At 37.0% G+C, this 17,128-nt stretch overlaps 1 protein-coding gene across 1 annotated transcript; it reads right to left on the minus strand.

Annotated features, from left to right (window-relative positions):
• Nucleotides 1-7,962: 7,962 nt before the first annotated feature.
• Nucleotides 7,963-10,530, minus strand: LOC142615930 (receptor kinase-like protein Xa21). The gene is made up of 4 exons (XM_075788837.1): nt 9,414-10,530; nt 8,586-8,771; nt 8,294-8,541; nt 7,963-7,977 (listed from the first exon to the last, which is right to left on the minus strand). The coding sequence occupies exons 1-4, from the start codon at nt 10,165-10,167 to the stop codon at nt 7,963-7,965; spliced, it is 1,203 nt and encodes a 400-aa protein (XP_075644952.1). The 5' UTR covers nt 10,168-10,530.
• Between the last annotated feature and the right edge of the window lie 6,598 nt (nt 10,531-17,128).

Raw genomic sequence — 17,128 nt, forward strand, 5'->3', positions numbered from 1 at the left:
TCCTTTTATGTTTTTAGTTATCCTTTTATGTTTTTAGTTTGATATTGAACTTCTTGTTCTATGGTAATCTTGGATGCTTTAAAGTTTGGTTTCCTTTTATGTTTGTAGTTTGATCTTTGATCTTTGATGTTGAATACTTGAATGTAGCCTATTTAAACTTTTGTAGTTTGGTTTGTACTCTAAACACTTTATGTATATTATTGTATTACTTTGGGTATTAATTTGCTTATTTGTAGTTGTTACATAATTTAATTTTTAGACATAAATGTATTTTATGTCTAAAAATATTTAAAAAAATGCCTAAATATAAATTTTAATTAATTATTTAATTGCCGTGTCCATGCCGTGTCGTGTCCTTATTTTTCAAAAATTGCCGTATCGGAGTGTCCGTGTCCGTGTCGTGTCCGTGTCCGTGCATCATAGGTCATGAATAATCAGCCCATTGGGCCGCATCTCATTAGGCAAAGCTACTCCAGACCCATACACACAAAGTTGAGCTCCGTTACACCTAAACCCAGGAGATTCAACGTGATTTTCTCAGATTTTTCTCAAGAAATTTTGCGAATAACAAGAACCGTCGACGCAGTTATTCTCACGTTAGTTAACTTAGGCCTGGCTAATGCTCAGTTTCCTTTAATGACTTTTTAGACCCCAGAGTTTACAAAAAGACAAGTTAAATGGGACAGAAATCTCACGAAAAAAGTGAGGAACATTTGTAATTCTCATATTAGAGTCACATGTTTGTTTAGACCCCAGAGTTATCTCCAATCTCATACTAGAGTAACAAAGATGGCGAATTAGGAAAAGTTTGGTTTATCATGATGATGAAATCTTTGGCCTTTTTGGGAGGATTCCACTAATGTTGTTACTCTCGGTTGATAGGGTTAAGGTACAGAGTAGCATGACTTTCATTTTGGGCATGATGAAGCTTCCTGATAATGTGGTCCTTCAGTACCCGTTTCCTATTGTATTATAATTTGGAGGCTGTCTTGAAGATAACAGGACATGGGACTTGATTTTCAGATCAAGGGATCCAAAAAGAGGTCTCTAGAAGCGTTTATTAAGTGTCGCCTCAAGGATGTTGCCGATGAATTAATGATTTGTGAGTTTTTAGCCATTATGAAGAAAATGTCAATCTCTAGGAATTGTCTAAAAAGTATATTTGAAATTGGATCCTTGAAGAATTAATTCTAGGCACTGAGGGATGATTGTTCTTTTAACAATTCGCTTAAGATCTTATAAAGCAAATTTAACAAAAGAACCACTTTTACTTGAAGTTTTGAATACAAGAATAACGCTGCACATAAGCATACAAAGTTCTAAATTAACATGTCATCTTTAATACATTCCCTTCGCATATAGGCTTTTAGGATTTGAATTGATTACAAAGTACAGACCAAAACGCACATTACATAATTGAACGGACCAAGCACAGTCCACCAAGACAACCCCTACACTAGGAGAGAAAACAAATCATCTATTGATCATTTCAACATGGGATATTAAACAAGCATGAAATTATGACACATCAAGTAGGAATGCCATATCCCTTGCTTAATCTAGGCATTATTATCTTTCAGTAGTTTCATGCCCCTGTAATTCACAAAAAAAGTTCTTTAGCTCAACGTTTTATACATGGGTAATTGGAAAACGATAATTGGGAATGTCATGGATTTAAATAAGGCGACAATTTCCACTTAGCATCTTGATCATGAATAAGAAATGAAAATGTAATTGCACAATTTGGTAGGGTAATCTACTCAATTAATAAATAAGAAGTGTTACGGTTATATTTTCTTTGTAATTGGCTTATCCTTTGACAAAACGCACTTTACTTGTAATTTGAGTAGGTCTAAGTTAGGTTTGATACATATCAAGTGGTTGTATTAAAGATATAAAGATTGATTCAAGAAACAAGTGAAGAAAAGCTATTTTACTAAAGCTCGATAGATAACTCGACAAAAAGCTTCTATCGAGATTTACTAGGCAGCTCGACACCAACTCGACACTAGCTCGATCTATCAAGCTTTACGAATTTAGAAATTTCATATTTGAATTTCGGCCCATGTTGATGTATTTATTTAGGATTTCTTCTCTCATAACCCTAGATATATATATGGCTTATTTTAGGAGTCATCACACACGAATACAAAGACCAAGAGTTTATTTTTTGTATGAGAAGCTATTGGATTTGTATGCCATAGAATTTATAACCAAATGTTTCTTGATCTTCATTGTTGATGAAGTGAAGAACTTTGCAGCCAACAACAAACATTTAAGTTGCTAGAGTTAGTCACGTACTAGGATCCATGCAAAGGAGTTAGTCACAAATTAGGGATTTGTGCATCAAAGGAAAGAAGGCTACTACAAGATCAACTTCAATTGGGTATTGGAGCAAAGATTCAACTGTAAGTTGGTATTTTAGGATAGGCCAAGGTAGTGGTAAGATTCCTCATACTCGTAACCGTTTGATTATTGATTAGTGGATTCTTAAGAGTAGTGATCTTAAAATCATTCAGTGGGGTTTTTGCCTTGTAAGATGTTTTCCCCATTTGTCAACAAATCACCATGTTAGTTTAATTTCCGCTGTATTTAATTTATTTGGTGATTTGTTGGTGCCTCCACAATTTACATGTAATTTGACATAATTAACCGGGGTCAAGCTATCTTAACCCAAAATGTGATATCAGAATAGACACTTTTTGATTAGGTTTTAATCTTTGTTATATGATCCATTGATAGGGGTGGCAATTTTTATCCATATCCATGAACCTGCCCATTACCCACCTTATTTGGATAAGTCTTAACCCAACCCATTTGAATATTTGGGTTAAATGGGTAAAGACCCATTTGGATATTTAATTAGATTGGTCTAAATTGATAAATCCACTAATAACCACTAAACCCATCAAAAATTTAAATTTAAATAAACCCACAAAAACCCACTATACCCTTCTAAAATCAAACACACTCTACCACCCACTCTTCGACATTTTCTACATTTTCTCATCATCCAAACAGACTCCTAACAAACACAAAACCAAAAATAGCACACGATCACATTCTCGGCAACCAAACATACACTACAGAACACAACCGATGACCTTGAAACCTCAGAGTCGGGTTGCTTCCAATCGCCGGATCCGCCAACCACTCCTTCAAACTCGAGATTGCTGACTCCTTAAAAACACCCAATCAATCCACACCAAATTTTTAACTATCAAATTCACAATCTAAGCCACGAGATCTAAAATTGGGCAACAAAAAGAGTGGAGATGAGAGGCTAATATTTGTTTGAATTGTTCGTACCTTGTTTTCGGGAGAAGAGAGATAGAGCACGAGCAATTTGACGGCCTGAAGAGGAGTGGGAGCATAAGCGTCGATCTCGTGAACGATGAGCTGGTAGCTGCCGAGGGCAATGTAGGAGCGATAGACGAGGGAGTCGCGCTCGACTGCGTCGCTTAGGGAGAGGTTTGGGATGTGGTGCCATGAGTGGCGACGGCAAAGGAGCCAACGAACATGAGCGCCCAGTTGAGGTTGTTAGCGCAAGGGAAGAGCCTGGAGCAAGGTATGGCGGCTAGAGGCGGCTCGATCTCCTTGGGCTTGTCGACTCATCCTCCTACTTAAGCTGCTGCGCCGCTGTGTCTGCGCTCTGGTCGAGGTACGGCGATGGCGAGCTCAAATCCCTTTCTTTTTGTGTCAGGCGAGCTCACACGTCTTCATGTTTTCTTCTTTATATTAAAAATTTACGCTTTGTTTAGATTCCAAGAAAGTTAGGAGAGAAAGGAAAGTTTAAATGAGTTAGATAAGTGTTTCAACACGTGTGCTAATGCGTTAGTGGCAATATTAAAATTAAATGGGTTAAATGGGTGGGTTACTAGTTAAATGGGTTGCGCGGGTAATGGATAGTTAATTTATATAAAAACGGGTCATAAATGGATAAATGAGTAATTACATACCCAACCCATTTATGACCCAACCTGCCCATTTGCCGCCCCAATGCATTGACCCCTCAATGCATTGACCCCTATTGTTATGGATCATGGACAATCTTTGATTATACTTCCTCTTTTTGATGGTACTAACTATGCATACTAGAAAGTACGCATGAAAGCTTTTTTGCAATCTTTGGATGAAAAGGTATGGCTTGTTGTCGAGGTTGGATGGACCAAACCTATTGATCCACCTGCATCTTGGAATGATGACAAGATCAAAGCTGCAAATTTCAACAATAGGGCGTTAAATGCCTTGTTTAGTGCTATGACTAACAAGGAGTTTATGAAAATCTCATCTACTGAGAGTGCAAATGAAGCATGGATAAATCTTCAAAATACTTATGAAGGTACCAAAGTTGTGAAAGATTCCAAACTTCAAAGGCTTATCACTAGCTTTGAAGAAAACAAAATGGATAAAGAGGGAGCGTTTTGTGAATTCTTAGCTAAGCTCAAGGACATAGTGAATTCAGTTTTAATTTATGAGAAAAGATTCCAGAGCCTAAAATTGTGAGGAAAATCCTCAGATCTCTCCTAGAGCGATTTCATGCTAAGATCACCGCCATTGAAGAGTCAAAGGACATTGACACTATTCCTTTGATGGATTTGATTGGGAATCTACAAACTTATGAATTAGGTTTAGTTAGGATTGGCAAAGGGAGTAAGAACAAGAATATAGCTCTAAAGCCAAGAATGATGAAGAAGATGAGTCGTCTGAAGATGCGAACTCAAGGCTCAAATTTTACATTACCAGACAATTCAAGAAGTTCATCAAGAATGCAAATGTCAAAGCAAATGATAGGGATCACAAGCAGCCTAGATTCTCTCAATCTAAAACTCAAGAGAAATTCAAAAGAGAATCCAAAGAAGGTGGACAAGGTAGCAACATTCCAACTGGTCCAAAATGCTATGGGTGTTAAGGGTATGGACACATAAAGCCAGAATGTCCTACCTGTCTCAAGTCAATTGGCAAGAGCAAGGCCCTAGTTGCCACCTTAAGTGATACTGAACCAGATGTAGACTTAGAGGATAGTGATTAAGACGGGATAGTTAGCACCTTCACAGCCACTGTTGATTTGTCCAAAAAGTCCGAAGAATTGGTTGATGAGGAAGAGGAATTGATGGAGTCCAAATTTGAAGAGATAGATGAAAAAGATGATATCCATACTGCCTACTCAAAGCTTTACAAGATTTCCAAGAATGATGAAAAGATTTATAGGCTAGCCACAAGGAAGCTGAGTGAAGTGGAATTGGAACGAGAAGAACTCTCCACTAAAGTTGATGAAGTAAATCAAACCATTAGAGCATTGCGGTTTGAAAACAACTTCTTGGCTGAAAAGGCCAAGAAACTGAATACTGAGTTGTTTCAAGTGAGAGCTCAATTGGAAAGGACTTCAAGTGCTAAGCTAGATGAAATGCTGAATTTCCAAAAGGCTGCATCTGATAAAATCAGTCTTGGGTATGATCACTCTTTCTCTTCTTGTAGTACTTCCTCTAGTGCTTTGAATAATGTTGTGTTTGTTTCTCCTGCTTCTAATTTTGAACTTGAGATAATTGAACCCAAAATTGAAAATGTTAGTGAGGTTAAAAATGATAAGGGAAAATCAATTCTAAGAGCACCCCCTAAGGTTGTTAAAGAAGTTAAGCAGAACAATCATCGCTTCACCAATAAGAAGTCTCAACCAAAGAAACCATACTTTCATCATCACTATGGAGCTTCAGGACACACTCGTCCAAATTGCTATAAATGGTTTGCCAAACAACAAAGCAACAATGTGTTATCTTTAGGAGGCCAAAATCATCTACAAAACTCTTTAGCTCATTTTGGAGAACTCTTAAAGGCTGTGATGTTTTCAACGAATTTCAATGGGTTTAATCCTCCTTATTCACCTATGCAGAGGTCTCAGAACAGGAAAACTTCATCTTCCTCCAAGTCTCCTATTTGGAAGGAAAAAGACTCCTTCAGTTGATTCCATCCCTTTCTTACATTTCTTGTTTGTTTGTCTGTTTTTGAGTCAGTCCAGTTTCTATTGCTTTTTAATACGCTTTTTTTTTTTTTCTTGTTTTGTTTATTGCTTTCAATAAAAAAAAGGGAAAATTCTGAAAAATACAAAAACAGTGTGTGTTTATAGATTTGTGTAAATTTTGAATGGATCAAAACTACAAGATATGGATCCATCACATTGAAGAGTGGTATGAGTCATCACTTAGATTAGGTCTAGCTAGAGTTTTGATTGGAGGCATAAGATAAGTATTTATAAGTTAAAATTTGGATTATTTGGGCTTTCTAATCGTCTTTGGATGTTAAAAGGGTCTACGGGCTAACCCATATCAAAGCATGATGTTTTGGGCCTTTAAAAATGAAGTTTTAAAACCCAGAAAATCTGACTGTCAAATTGGCCCAACTTAAAATGGTCTTAACTTACTCAATATAAGTCCAAATTAGGAAAAATTTGTATTCAAATTGAAGCCCAAGATGTCTATTCTTCAATGAAATAAACTGCATTAAAAAAGTCTTTGTAGATCAAAAGTTATGGTCAAAATAGTGAGCAAAATAATTTTTCAGTATTGATTTCAAAGCAATTTGGACACTTTTGGGTTGTGATTACTTCCAAACTATTCTGAACTCTTTAATTACCTTTGGTTGAAATGTCAAGCTCATCATTGGGGCCGGGGACCAAAATTTATTAACGGGTACAAAATGCGGTGTCTACACTACATAAATTATTTTTTTACCTCACCAATAACAGCTCATAATAAACTACCACTTAAGTTTATTGGTGGCTAGTTATTAGTTTTTTAAGTGTTTTGAAAATATTATAGACATAACATTTCTCTTTGTTTTTTAGCATTTATGAGCTCTTTGTATTTTGTAGTTTTTTTTTTACACAATTCTATTTTTTGCGGTTTAAGTTACTAGTTGTAATGCTTATCTCTCTCTGTTGCTTGCACGTATATATGGTAACCTCAGTTATCACGGTTCAATATATTCTTTTGTGCCACATTCTCACATTCTCTCTTTGACTTAAGAATGAGTGCTACAAGCCTACAAGAGTTAATCCTCTATACATATATACATGTCTATTAGATTCAAAATCTGGTTGCCAACTTGTCAAATAGCTAATTGATACTTTTTTTTTAATTAAAATTTCATTTACAGTATTATTGTTGATGCTCTAATTTGGGTTAGAAAGCCTTGGGAAAACAATCTTCCTATGGCTCGACCACTGACACCAGTTGGAACACTTCTGCTTAAATTTGGAAATATATAGGATTATATATGATGCAACAATCTATGAGGCTTTGGTGGATTCAGTCTTAAAAAATAGAACTTGGTTTAATTTAGTCATACTCCAAAGCCAATAAGTCTTGTAGATCCAAAGTAAAGGATAAGGCTACATGGATCAAAACTAAGTCAGGTTGCTTCTCTTGTGTAGCCACATATACAGAGCTTTATATGCTTTAGGGAGGTCCTTCACTATTCGCTGTGTGTCATATCTAATTCACTAATATTGGGCAGTGATGGGTGATTGGTCTTCTGTTGGTTTAAAGTCTTATATAATAAATTGAAACTTAGATTAATTGTTTTATTCTCTACAGCCACAAGGTACTATAATCTAAAACTTTGAGTTTAAATGGAAATTAAACGAAACATCCATTTTTATTTGTATACTAAAATAATGTTGCATAAAGCATCTAAATTTCTAAACTAACATGGCATCTTTGATACATTCCCTCCCATAAAGACTTTTAGGAATTGAATTGATTATTAGTACAAACACATAATCACACAGTAAATAAAGACGACTCCTACACTTGAAGAGAAAGAAAATCATGATTCCTACACTAGAAGAGAAATAAAATCACCCATTGATCATTTCAATAAGGGATGTTAAACTAGCTAGAAATTAAGATCACCACTCATAATCCCTTGCATAATCCAAGCATTATCAAAGACATTTAATCTCTTCTAGTTGTTCCAGGCCTGCAATTCACAAAAAAGTAAGTTAGCTCACCATTTTATACCTTAATAATATAAAAAACAATAACCATTACAAGGTTACAAGGTCGTGGGTATTAATAAGATGACAATTCTGTTTAGCAATTTGACCATGAGTGAGAAATGAAAATCTAATTTTAAAATCAGCTATGACAATCTACTCAAGATTAATGAAAAGGTAAACATAAAATTTCCATGCTTTTTGAAAAGAAGTATTTGGGAACTGAATGAAATCAACGTAAATGACTAGGACACACTACTTATAGTAGTCTTATAGTAATTAAAATGAAATGCCTCTTACTTGAGCTCTACTTGGTCTACCTCTAGGAATCCCCAAACCAACAAAAGTACTTTTTATCAATTGTAGTTCCTTAATGACTTCCTCCATATTGATTCTCTCTTTTGGAGATTCCAGTGAACATAAGATTCCAATATTAAGGATTGAGAGTAAGCACTTTTGCATATCCACATCAATATGCCTAAAATCCTCAGTATTATTAGCTTCTTCTACAATTTCATTGTCATTGTCATTGTCATCTTCTTTTGTTGCCATCATTGTTGCAGTTGCTACTTCCATTTCTTCAACTTCTCTTGCAAAAGCATTGGGTCGACAACTTGAACGAGCCTTTTTGGTAAGGACATCTTAACAAAGTTATGGAGATTGAGACCATCTTTAAACATATCATCAGTGGGTCTCCTTCCAGTGAACATTTCCAACACAAGGACTCCATAACTATATACATCCCCCTCAGTTGATGCTTCACCGCCCATGCCGTACTCTACAACTCATAGAGTGGAGGGAAATTAAGCAATATTCTATCTATTACAAAAATATGGATTTAGGGTTTACAAAATGCAAAGTCAAGAAAAAAAAAATCTATATTAAAAAAATAATTACATATGCTATTACTTTTGAAATTAAAGGAAGCAGTAATAACTTTATCCCGGGGGTCCAAATCACTTTTTCCCCGTCTTGTTGATTTATTTTGATTAAGAAAATATACCTGTTCAAAGAAGGTACAAGTTTTAGTCAAAGAATATCAACTTTAACATTTCCCGAAGTTTGAATCATATTTGAATGTTATTTTTGAATTAAATTTGGCAGTTTTATAAAAAAAAAAATTAATTAATTACGTGCTTGCGTGGTACAAACGTGAACGTGTTTTAACTTCTAAAAGAAAAACAAATACTAAGCGAGAGTTACTTAGCAAATAAATAAATAAAAATTACTAAGTGAGAGTTTATGTTAATATGCTAATTATGTGTACACCCATGTGAATATGTTGATGATACGAAAATTAAAAAGTATGTATGACAAGAAAATCAAGGAGTTAAAAATCCTATCATTTGGTAAAGTGACAAAAAGAAAATAAATACATTACAATAGTTAAGGATTTAAAACAAAAGAAGAAAGATAATACCTGGTGCAACATAACCGATAGATCCCTTTAATCCAATTGTGCTAGTACACTTTTGGGAAGAATCATTCAAAGTTGTGAGGAGCGTTGATAAGCCAAAATCACTTACATGAGCAATCATATCACTATCAAGAAGAATATTGCCTGGCTTTAAATCACAATGAATGATTTTTTGCTCACAATGATTGTGAAGATAGCTTAAAGCAAAAGCGACATCAATTGCAATAATTAGTCTTTGAAGAACGCTCAAATTTTTTGATTGTTTGTCGCTATCTATCATCGGATGCAACCACATTTCCAAGCTCCCGTTTGTCATGAATTCAAAAACTAGAGCTTTGAAATCATCACCAATATAGTTTATACTGGAGCAACAGGTTAAGATCTTTATAAGATTTCGGTGCCGAACATTTCTTAATACATTGCATTCTGCCATAAAACTCTTTGAAGCATCTTTGTTTTGAAGGTTAAGAACCTTTACAGCCACTAATCTTTCATCTTGCTGAAGAACTCCTTTATAAACTACTCCAAAACTACCGGATCCAATTAAATTGTTGAGAGAAAATCCATTAGTCGCTTGATGGAGCATTTTGTATGAAATTGTTGGAAGGAGATCAATATTTGAGACTATAGACGATGGTTTCTTTTTTGATTTTTTCCTCCAATAAAAAACAAGAAAGGTTGAAACTAGAAGAATACATGTAACGGCACAAACAATTGTGATTGTCAATCTAGAAGCAAGGGGCTTTCTTGATTTCATAACTTTGTGGCATGTTGGTAATTGCAACTATGGAATACCCCCACAAAGCTTATTGTTTCCAATAAAAGATATCATATTTACATTTCTGAAAACTCCTTCTGTTGGTACCTCACCCTCAATATTGTTGAACGAAATGTTCAAATATTTTAAAAATAAAAGTTTCTCTATACCTTTTGGAATTAATCCTGATAAGTTTTTTCGTGAAACATCTAAATGTTCAAGGCTTTTCAAGGAAGCCATTGATGAAGGTATGGTCCCGTTAAAGGAATTCCCTTGCAAGCCTAGGTACACTAAGTTCAAGAAATTTCCAATTGTTGTAGGAATTTCACCAGAAAAATTGTTTTTAGAAACATCGAGTGAATTAATATTCTTCAAATTGTCTACCTCAACAGGTAATTTGCCACTAAATGAGTTGTGGGATAAATTGAGTAAAAGTGACAGAAAAAATTTGAAAAACTTGTTGGGGAATGACTCCACTAAGGTAATTTTGTGAAACATCCAACTTTTCTAAACTTTGACAAGTACCAATACTTGGAGGAATGCTTCGTTCTAAATTGTTTTGAAACAAAAACAATACAACCAATTGAGTGAGGTTGCTGTAGATGACTAAATTCTCTGTTCGAAATAAGTCAAACAAGTAAAATAGTTTCATAAATGGGAATTTGTATTGATGAATATGTGGTATAATTCTCTGTGATTACAAAAGAGTGATCCTCTGATTCGATCTCCTTGAAAGATTTGTTGATTGGAATTGTGGTGATGTGATTTTAATTCGAACACAAGATATCTTTCAATTTGGCTGAGGAATGGATCAAAGATCTTTGAAACAGAATTACAATGAATCTCTGGCTATGAGCTTGTTAGAAATTCTTTGTTTTTCACGTTCTTCGTGTTCTTCGTGTGTTCTTCATGTTCTTTGTGTGTTCTTCTTTTCTAGAAGGTTTATGGTGGAAGTTCTTCAGGGCTTTAGAGGCTAGAATCCTTAGAGCTTCGCTGATTTGTGGTTTGTTGAGGTTTCTGGAGGCTTTTGAGCTTGATTCCAGTGACCTTTGAGACCTGGACAAGTAGTTTGGATGATTTTACTTCGAATGTTATCTGTATTCAAGGTTCAAGTTCTTGAAGTTCTTGGAGGCTTCGGGGTTTGATTCCGGCAGAGCTTCTAGATTTCTAAACTCAAGATATCTTTTTTATGTCTCCTTAAATGTCTTAGGAAGGCTTCTATTTATAGGAGTTTGGGGGAGGGTGAGTGACACGTGGCAGAGTCTGATTGGTGACACATGTCACAGCCTGATTGGTCCACTTATGTCATCGCTTACACACGTGCTGGATTGCTTGTGTCATCGCTTACACGTGCAGGGCTGCTTGTGTCATCGCTTACGCATGCTGATGCGTTTCATGCCTTTATTTCAATGACACTTGGCAAATTTCTATTGGTTTCTGAATAGTGATAGCAAAACCTAGCAGCAGTACGTGACGCTTTGTAATTGGTTGTATTTTGTGGACTTGGTAGTATAATGTATCAGCTTGTGATAGGTCGGGAATTTTCCCTCTCTACAAATGCCCCCTCGAGACTCGTTCATGCACACAGTTTTGGAGTGTGGTGAGTGAATGAGTCTTGAAAAAAATGAATTTTTATACTTGACTCTTCTAGTGAAATAGCTGAAGGTGGTGGAGCTTTTAACAAGATGAAGTAATTTAGAAGAGTAGACCCACCCATATGAAAGACTTTGATGAAACCGAGAAGGGGTCTGTGAGTATTTGAATGTACTCACTTGACCGAGTTTTCTAAGCAGAGGTTAAGTCGAAGTAATTTCAAAAGAGTGTTCAATGGTACTTGAAGTGGGTTAGTGAGGCTGAAAGTTATTTGCAAGAAGTTGGATGTATTTGCAAGATTGAAACATTTCAGTAGAGGTTAAGCTGAGGTAATTTCAGAAGAGTATTTTGGATCGTTGGTGGCAATCGCAGGGTATAGAAGATGAAGAAGAGGTGAGAATGTTGGCTGGGTACAGCATGCAGAGCTCTGGAGCTAGCCTCCTATTTTTAAGAACTTCTGGTGAAGTTATATTTGAAGGTATACTTCGGATCACGGAGAGAACATGTGGGAGAGTGGTTGAATGTGCATGTGTTATTGCATCACTCAGGTTAAGTTGAGGTAATTTCAGAAGGGATTCTGGGTGTGCTGATGTTGGTGGTAAAGAAGATAGAAATGAAAATGAAGTGAATGAGTGAAACATATGACACCATTGCGCTGGCCCTGCATGTTGGGGACTCTCTAGTGTAGATGTGTCTGGGAAGTACACCATGGGATGTGGGACTGACTGCATGCTGAATGAGGTCCGACAGCAAGTCATTGAATGCGCTTGTGTAACTGGACCATGCTGACGGACATTAAGTTGAAGTAATTTCAGAAGTATATTTTCTGAAATTCTTCAAGCTGATCCTAAGTTGGAGTAATTCCAGAAAGTGTGTTTTGAGGTACCAACAACAATGACCTTTGGACCCTATGCTGGTGGAAACATGGAATGAGGCTTTGGCGACCATTTACCGACACCAAAGGCTAATTTCTGATGAGCTGGTACCATGGAGGTCATCGTAAGTGTTGGATAGGAGACAATTTGTAGGATACCCCAACACCTTTTACCACCTTCATCTAATGCCACTTGTTGGGAAAGCACAACAAAATGGAAGGTGGAGCTAACTTGCGATCCTGGTTTTAGAAACCAGCCAAGTTGTTGTTTGTTTCGAACTGCTGCTTCTGATGGGAGGCCAAACAGTTGGAGAGAGACTATGGGAGCCCTGATCTTAGAAACAGGTGTCTCTACTGGACTTAGATTTCCTAGCCAACCAAGTCCAAGGAAGCATGGAACGGCAATGCAGACCATGTTATGAGTAACTTTATGAACAAATGTGGTCATTAAGTAAGGAAACAAAATTTGTTTGAATCCTAAAACAGCGATGATGTTGTGAGAAGGGTTTCTACTAAACCATGAGGGGGTTGATTTCAAATTGATTATGAAGCGATTTTGGTTGCTAGGTGTTGAGAATGACGAGGTCATAGTAAGAACTGGCTGTGAGAAGGAGGAATTGAAAATTTGAAAGAAGCAAATCTTCATTTCATGATTCAGTGTGTTTTTCTTGATGAGTTTTGGATGAATCTGACCATTCTATTTATAGCGGAGAGATGAAGAATGGTAGTTGGGTAGTTGAGAATGGCAGACGAGACTTTTTGGTGAGAATGGTGGACGAGAACGGTAGGCACTGAATGGGAATGGTAGGTTGGAGACTGGTAGGCACCGACGAAAATAGTAGGCCGAAGTAGTGACCCAATGTAATTTCAATTTTGAGACATACTTATGAGAGTTCATCTGTTCTTTGAAAGGGGAGCCTTGATCAAGTCTGGAAGATAATCTTGAGGGAATCCAGACCAAATGGTTGGATCTCAAATTATGGTCTTGAGAGCTTAAATTTTGGACACCGCTAGTACTTCGGAGAAGTGGGTCAGATTGGTGGTTTCTAAGTCCAAAATAAATACACAGATTTCAAAATCAAAATCTTTGTGAAAACCTGATAGGACAAGCTTTGCTCGAACATCTTAATTTTTGGTCAAAGTTTACATCAAAGCCAACAGTTGTAGAATCACAATATTTGAGTAATTTTGGATTCTCAAATGAATAAATAGACTCCAAAATTGGAACGTACGCGAAAAATCGAGCAAGACAGGTCCTTCTCAAAAATTTTGACTTTTGGTCAAGATTTGTGCAAAAGTCAACTTTTTAGAAATTGGACTGTTGTGCAATTTTCAAGTCTCGGTTGAAGAAACAAATTCCAAAATTGAAAAGTACACGAAAAACTGAGTGGGACAGGCCCGTTTTGAAAATTTTGACTTTTTGGTCAAAGTCAAAGGTCCAACTAGTCAAAGCATTTTCTTTTTTTTTTTGTTTCTTTTTTTTTTCAGGCGCTCCAGATCCGGGTCAAATTTCCAGGTCGGTCCCAGTCAAACTGGTTCGTGGAGGATGATGTCACCAATGACGTCATCGAGACGCGTGTAAGAGCATGAAGATGCTGAAGGGCGTGTTGACACGTGGCACGTGCAGGCGTGTGAGAGAGTGTCGACGCGTGAGAGAGTGCCGGTGTGTGTGAGCGCGTAGCAGAAGGAGCTGCACGTGTAGCGGAAGGCAGCCACCGCCGGATCTTTTGGCGACGCGTGGACGATTGTTTGAACCTGAAATTTTCAGGTTTTGTAGTCCTAAGGTCGTATTAGACACCTATAGGGTAAGTTTTGTGAAATCGTGAACAGATTTCCACAGTTTTGAGAGACTAAGCCGCTGGTCATTGCGAGCTTGTGGCGGAGCGTGGTGGCGTGTGGTTGATCTTTTGGACCTAAAAATTTTAGGTTTTGTAGATCGAAGGCCGATAGCTCTAATAGTGGCATCAGTTTTGTAAAATTGTTCTCAGATTTGCGCAGATTTGAATGAGAAACCCGCGAGTCGTTGAGAATTTGTGGCTGTGTGTGGCAGCGCGTGGCTGGGCATTTGGGCTTGAAATTTTTAGGTTTGGTGGATCGAAGGCTGTAGAAGACTCCTGTGGGTTGATTTTTGTGACACCTTGTCAGAAGTTTTAGAAATCCGGAAGAGGAGACGGCAGGCATTGTTGAATTTGTTGCCATCTTAGTTTTCTCTGTGGTTCTGACATAGTTGAAATCTCAGACTTTCAAGTTGGTAGCACAGTCAGTTTAAACCATGAATAATGCTAGAGATACAAATAATTTTACAAACTGCTAATGTGGTGAGTAGTTTGTTGGTATGAAAAAGTGATATTAATGGTAGGGTTAGATACAAACCAACAAGAGGTTGACCACATCAAAAAATGTTGTAAAATAATTTGTGGCGGTAGCATTACTTTTGAACAATATGTGGACTAGAACTTTATCCCAAGTCTAATGCAATAAATTCTTTCTGACAACGTGATCTTCTTTTGGGTACTAAGTGCAGTATTTTTTTTTGACTTTGAGTGCCTTTGAGTTGCTAAATTTGACTTCAAATAATATCTGTTTGGTGGCAGCATTTTAATGGCTTGCCAAATCTCCTTCTTTTTTGTCTGTTATCTCAGAAGTCTTCAATATAAAGCCACCCGGGGCATGCATGAAGTTATACAAGCATAATCTCCTGGGTAACGTAATACAAGTGTAGAGATTTTTTTTAAAAATTATTTAATTGTTGTTATTTTTTCACTTTTTGATTGATTGATTTATTTATTGTTTTTTTTTTTTTTGATAGGCTAGAGATTGGAACTGAAGCTCTCTCTCTTTGTTGATTTTTTTTTAGACGTCGTGCCATGAGATTTTCTTTTGACAAGTTCTTTGTGGTTGCTTGTTTTTGTTATGCAGAGGCTTTCCTTGTCCTTCGGGCTTTAGCATAAAGATTTACATCAACATTCTTACAGTGATGTTTGTCTTCATATTATCAAATTATTGCCTTGTAACAACAATCTCTTAGTGATATCGCTCCTTAATGTTCTCATAGCGGCAGTTATCTAGGCAACAATGGTTATCACCAGTATTCATGATACAATGATGCTATTACTAGTACTTGACCTTGAAGTTGTACTGGCCTTTGTCTTGGCAATTAAGCTGCACCAACACTTGTCTTTGCAACGCAACCATATCAAGGATCTTTGCAACGTAGCCACATCAAGAGTCTTTACCATGAAGTCGTGCCAGCACTCTTCTTTTGCCATAAAGTTGCCTCGACGCTTTATTTGCATTGAAGGCATGCCAATATTCATCTTTACCATGAAGCTACGTCAACACTTCATTTGCACAGAAGCCATGCCAACATCCATCTTTGCCATTAAGTTACGTCAACACTTCATTTGTATCAACACTTCATTTGCACAGAAGCCGTGCCGACATCTATCTTTGCCATGAAGCTACGTCAACACTTCATTTGCACAGAAGCCGTGCCGACATCCATCTTTGCCATGAAGCTACATCAACACTTCATTTGCTCAAAAGCCGTGCCGACATCCATCTTTGCCATGAAACTATGTCAACACTTCATTTGCATCAAAGCCATGTCGACATCCATCTTTGCCATGAAACTATGTCAACACTTCATTTGCTCAGAAGTCGTGCCGACATCCATCTTTACCATGAAGCTACTTCAACACTTCATTTGCTCAGAAGTCGTGCCGACATCCATCTTTGCCATGAAACTATGTCAACACTTCATTTGCATCAAAGCCATGCCGACATCCATCTTTGCCATGAAACTACGTCAACACTTCATTTGCATCAAAGCCATGCCAACATCCATCTTTGCCATGAAACTATGTCAACAATTCATTCACTCTGAAGCCGTGCCGACATTCATTTTTGCCATGAAGCCACGTCAATATTCCACATTGGCACTTGCATTCACATTGAAGTTGCACTAATATTGGCCTTTATAATAAAGCTTGAAAATTCAAGAAGCTCCCATCAAGACTTTGAGGATGCAAAGAGATGCTAACAAAACCTTGAAGATGTGAGAAGAATGCCGCCATAATTTTGACATTGCACGAACATGCCCTTAGAGGAGAGATGATGCAACACCAACTTCAGATGTTGGAGGAAGGTGACGTGGTCTAGATTTCAAAGGCATGATGTGAAACAGCACCACTCAGAAGGGAGATGATGTGGTTCAAATTTCAGAGGTATGAAGTGGCACAACCTAGAAGAGAGATGATGTAGCTTAGACTTGCAAGGTACAAGAAGATGCCCCTAGGAGATAAGTAATGCAAAGCATACTTCATACACGTTGGAGAATGTCCATAGAAGATGGGGAATGCCATACAGAAATCTTCATTTTCTACTACAACGATCTTTGAAAAACTCCTCAAGCTAGACTGGCAATCCTTCTTTTTTCATGTGACTGAACTTAGTGAAAAGTACTAAGCTGCCTACGTACCCCGGAGAGGGATC

The sequence above is a fragment of the Castanea sativa genome, chromosome 11 (genome assembly GCF_040712315.1).
Source record: "Castanea sativa cultivar Marrone di Chiusa Pesio chromosome 11, ASM4071231v1".
Lineage (NCBI taxonomy): Eukaryota > Viridiplantae > Streptophyta > Magnoliopsida > Fagales > Fagaceae > Castanea > Castanea sativa.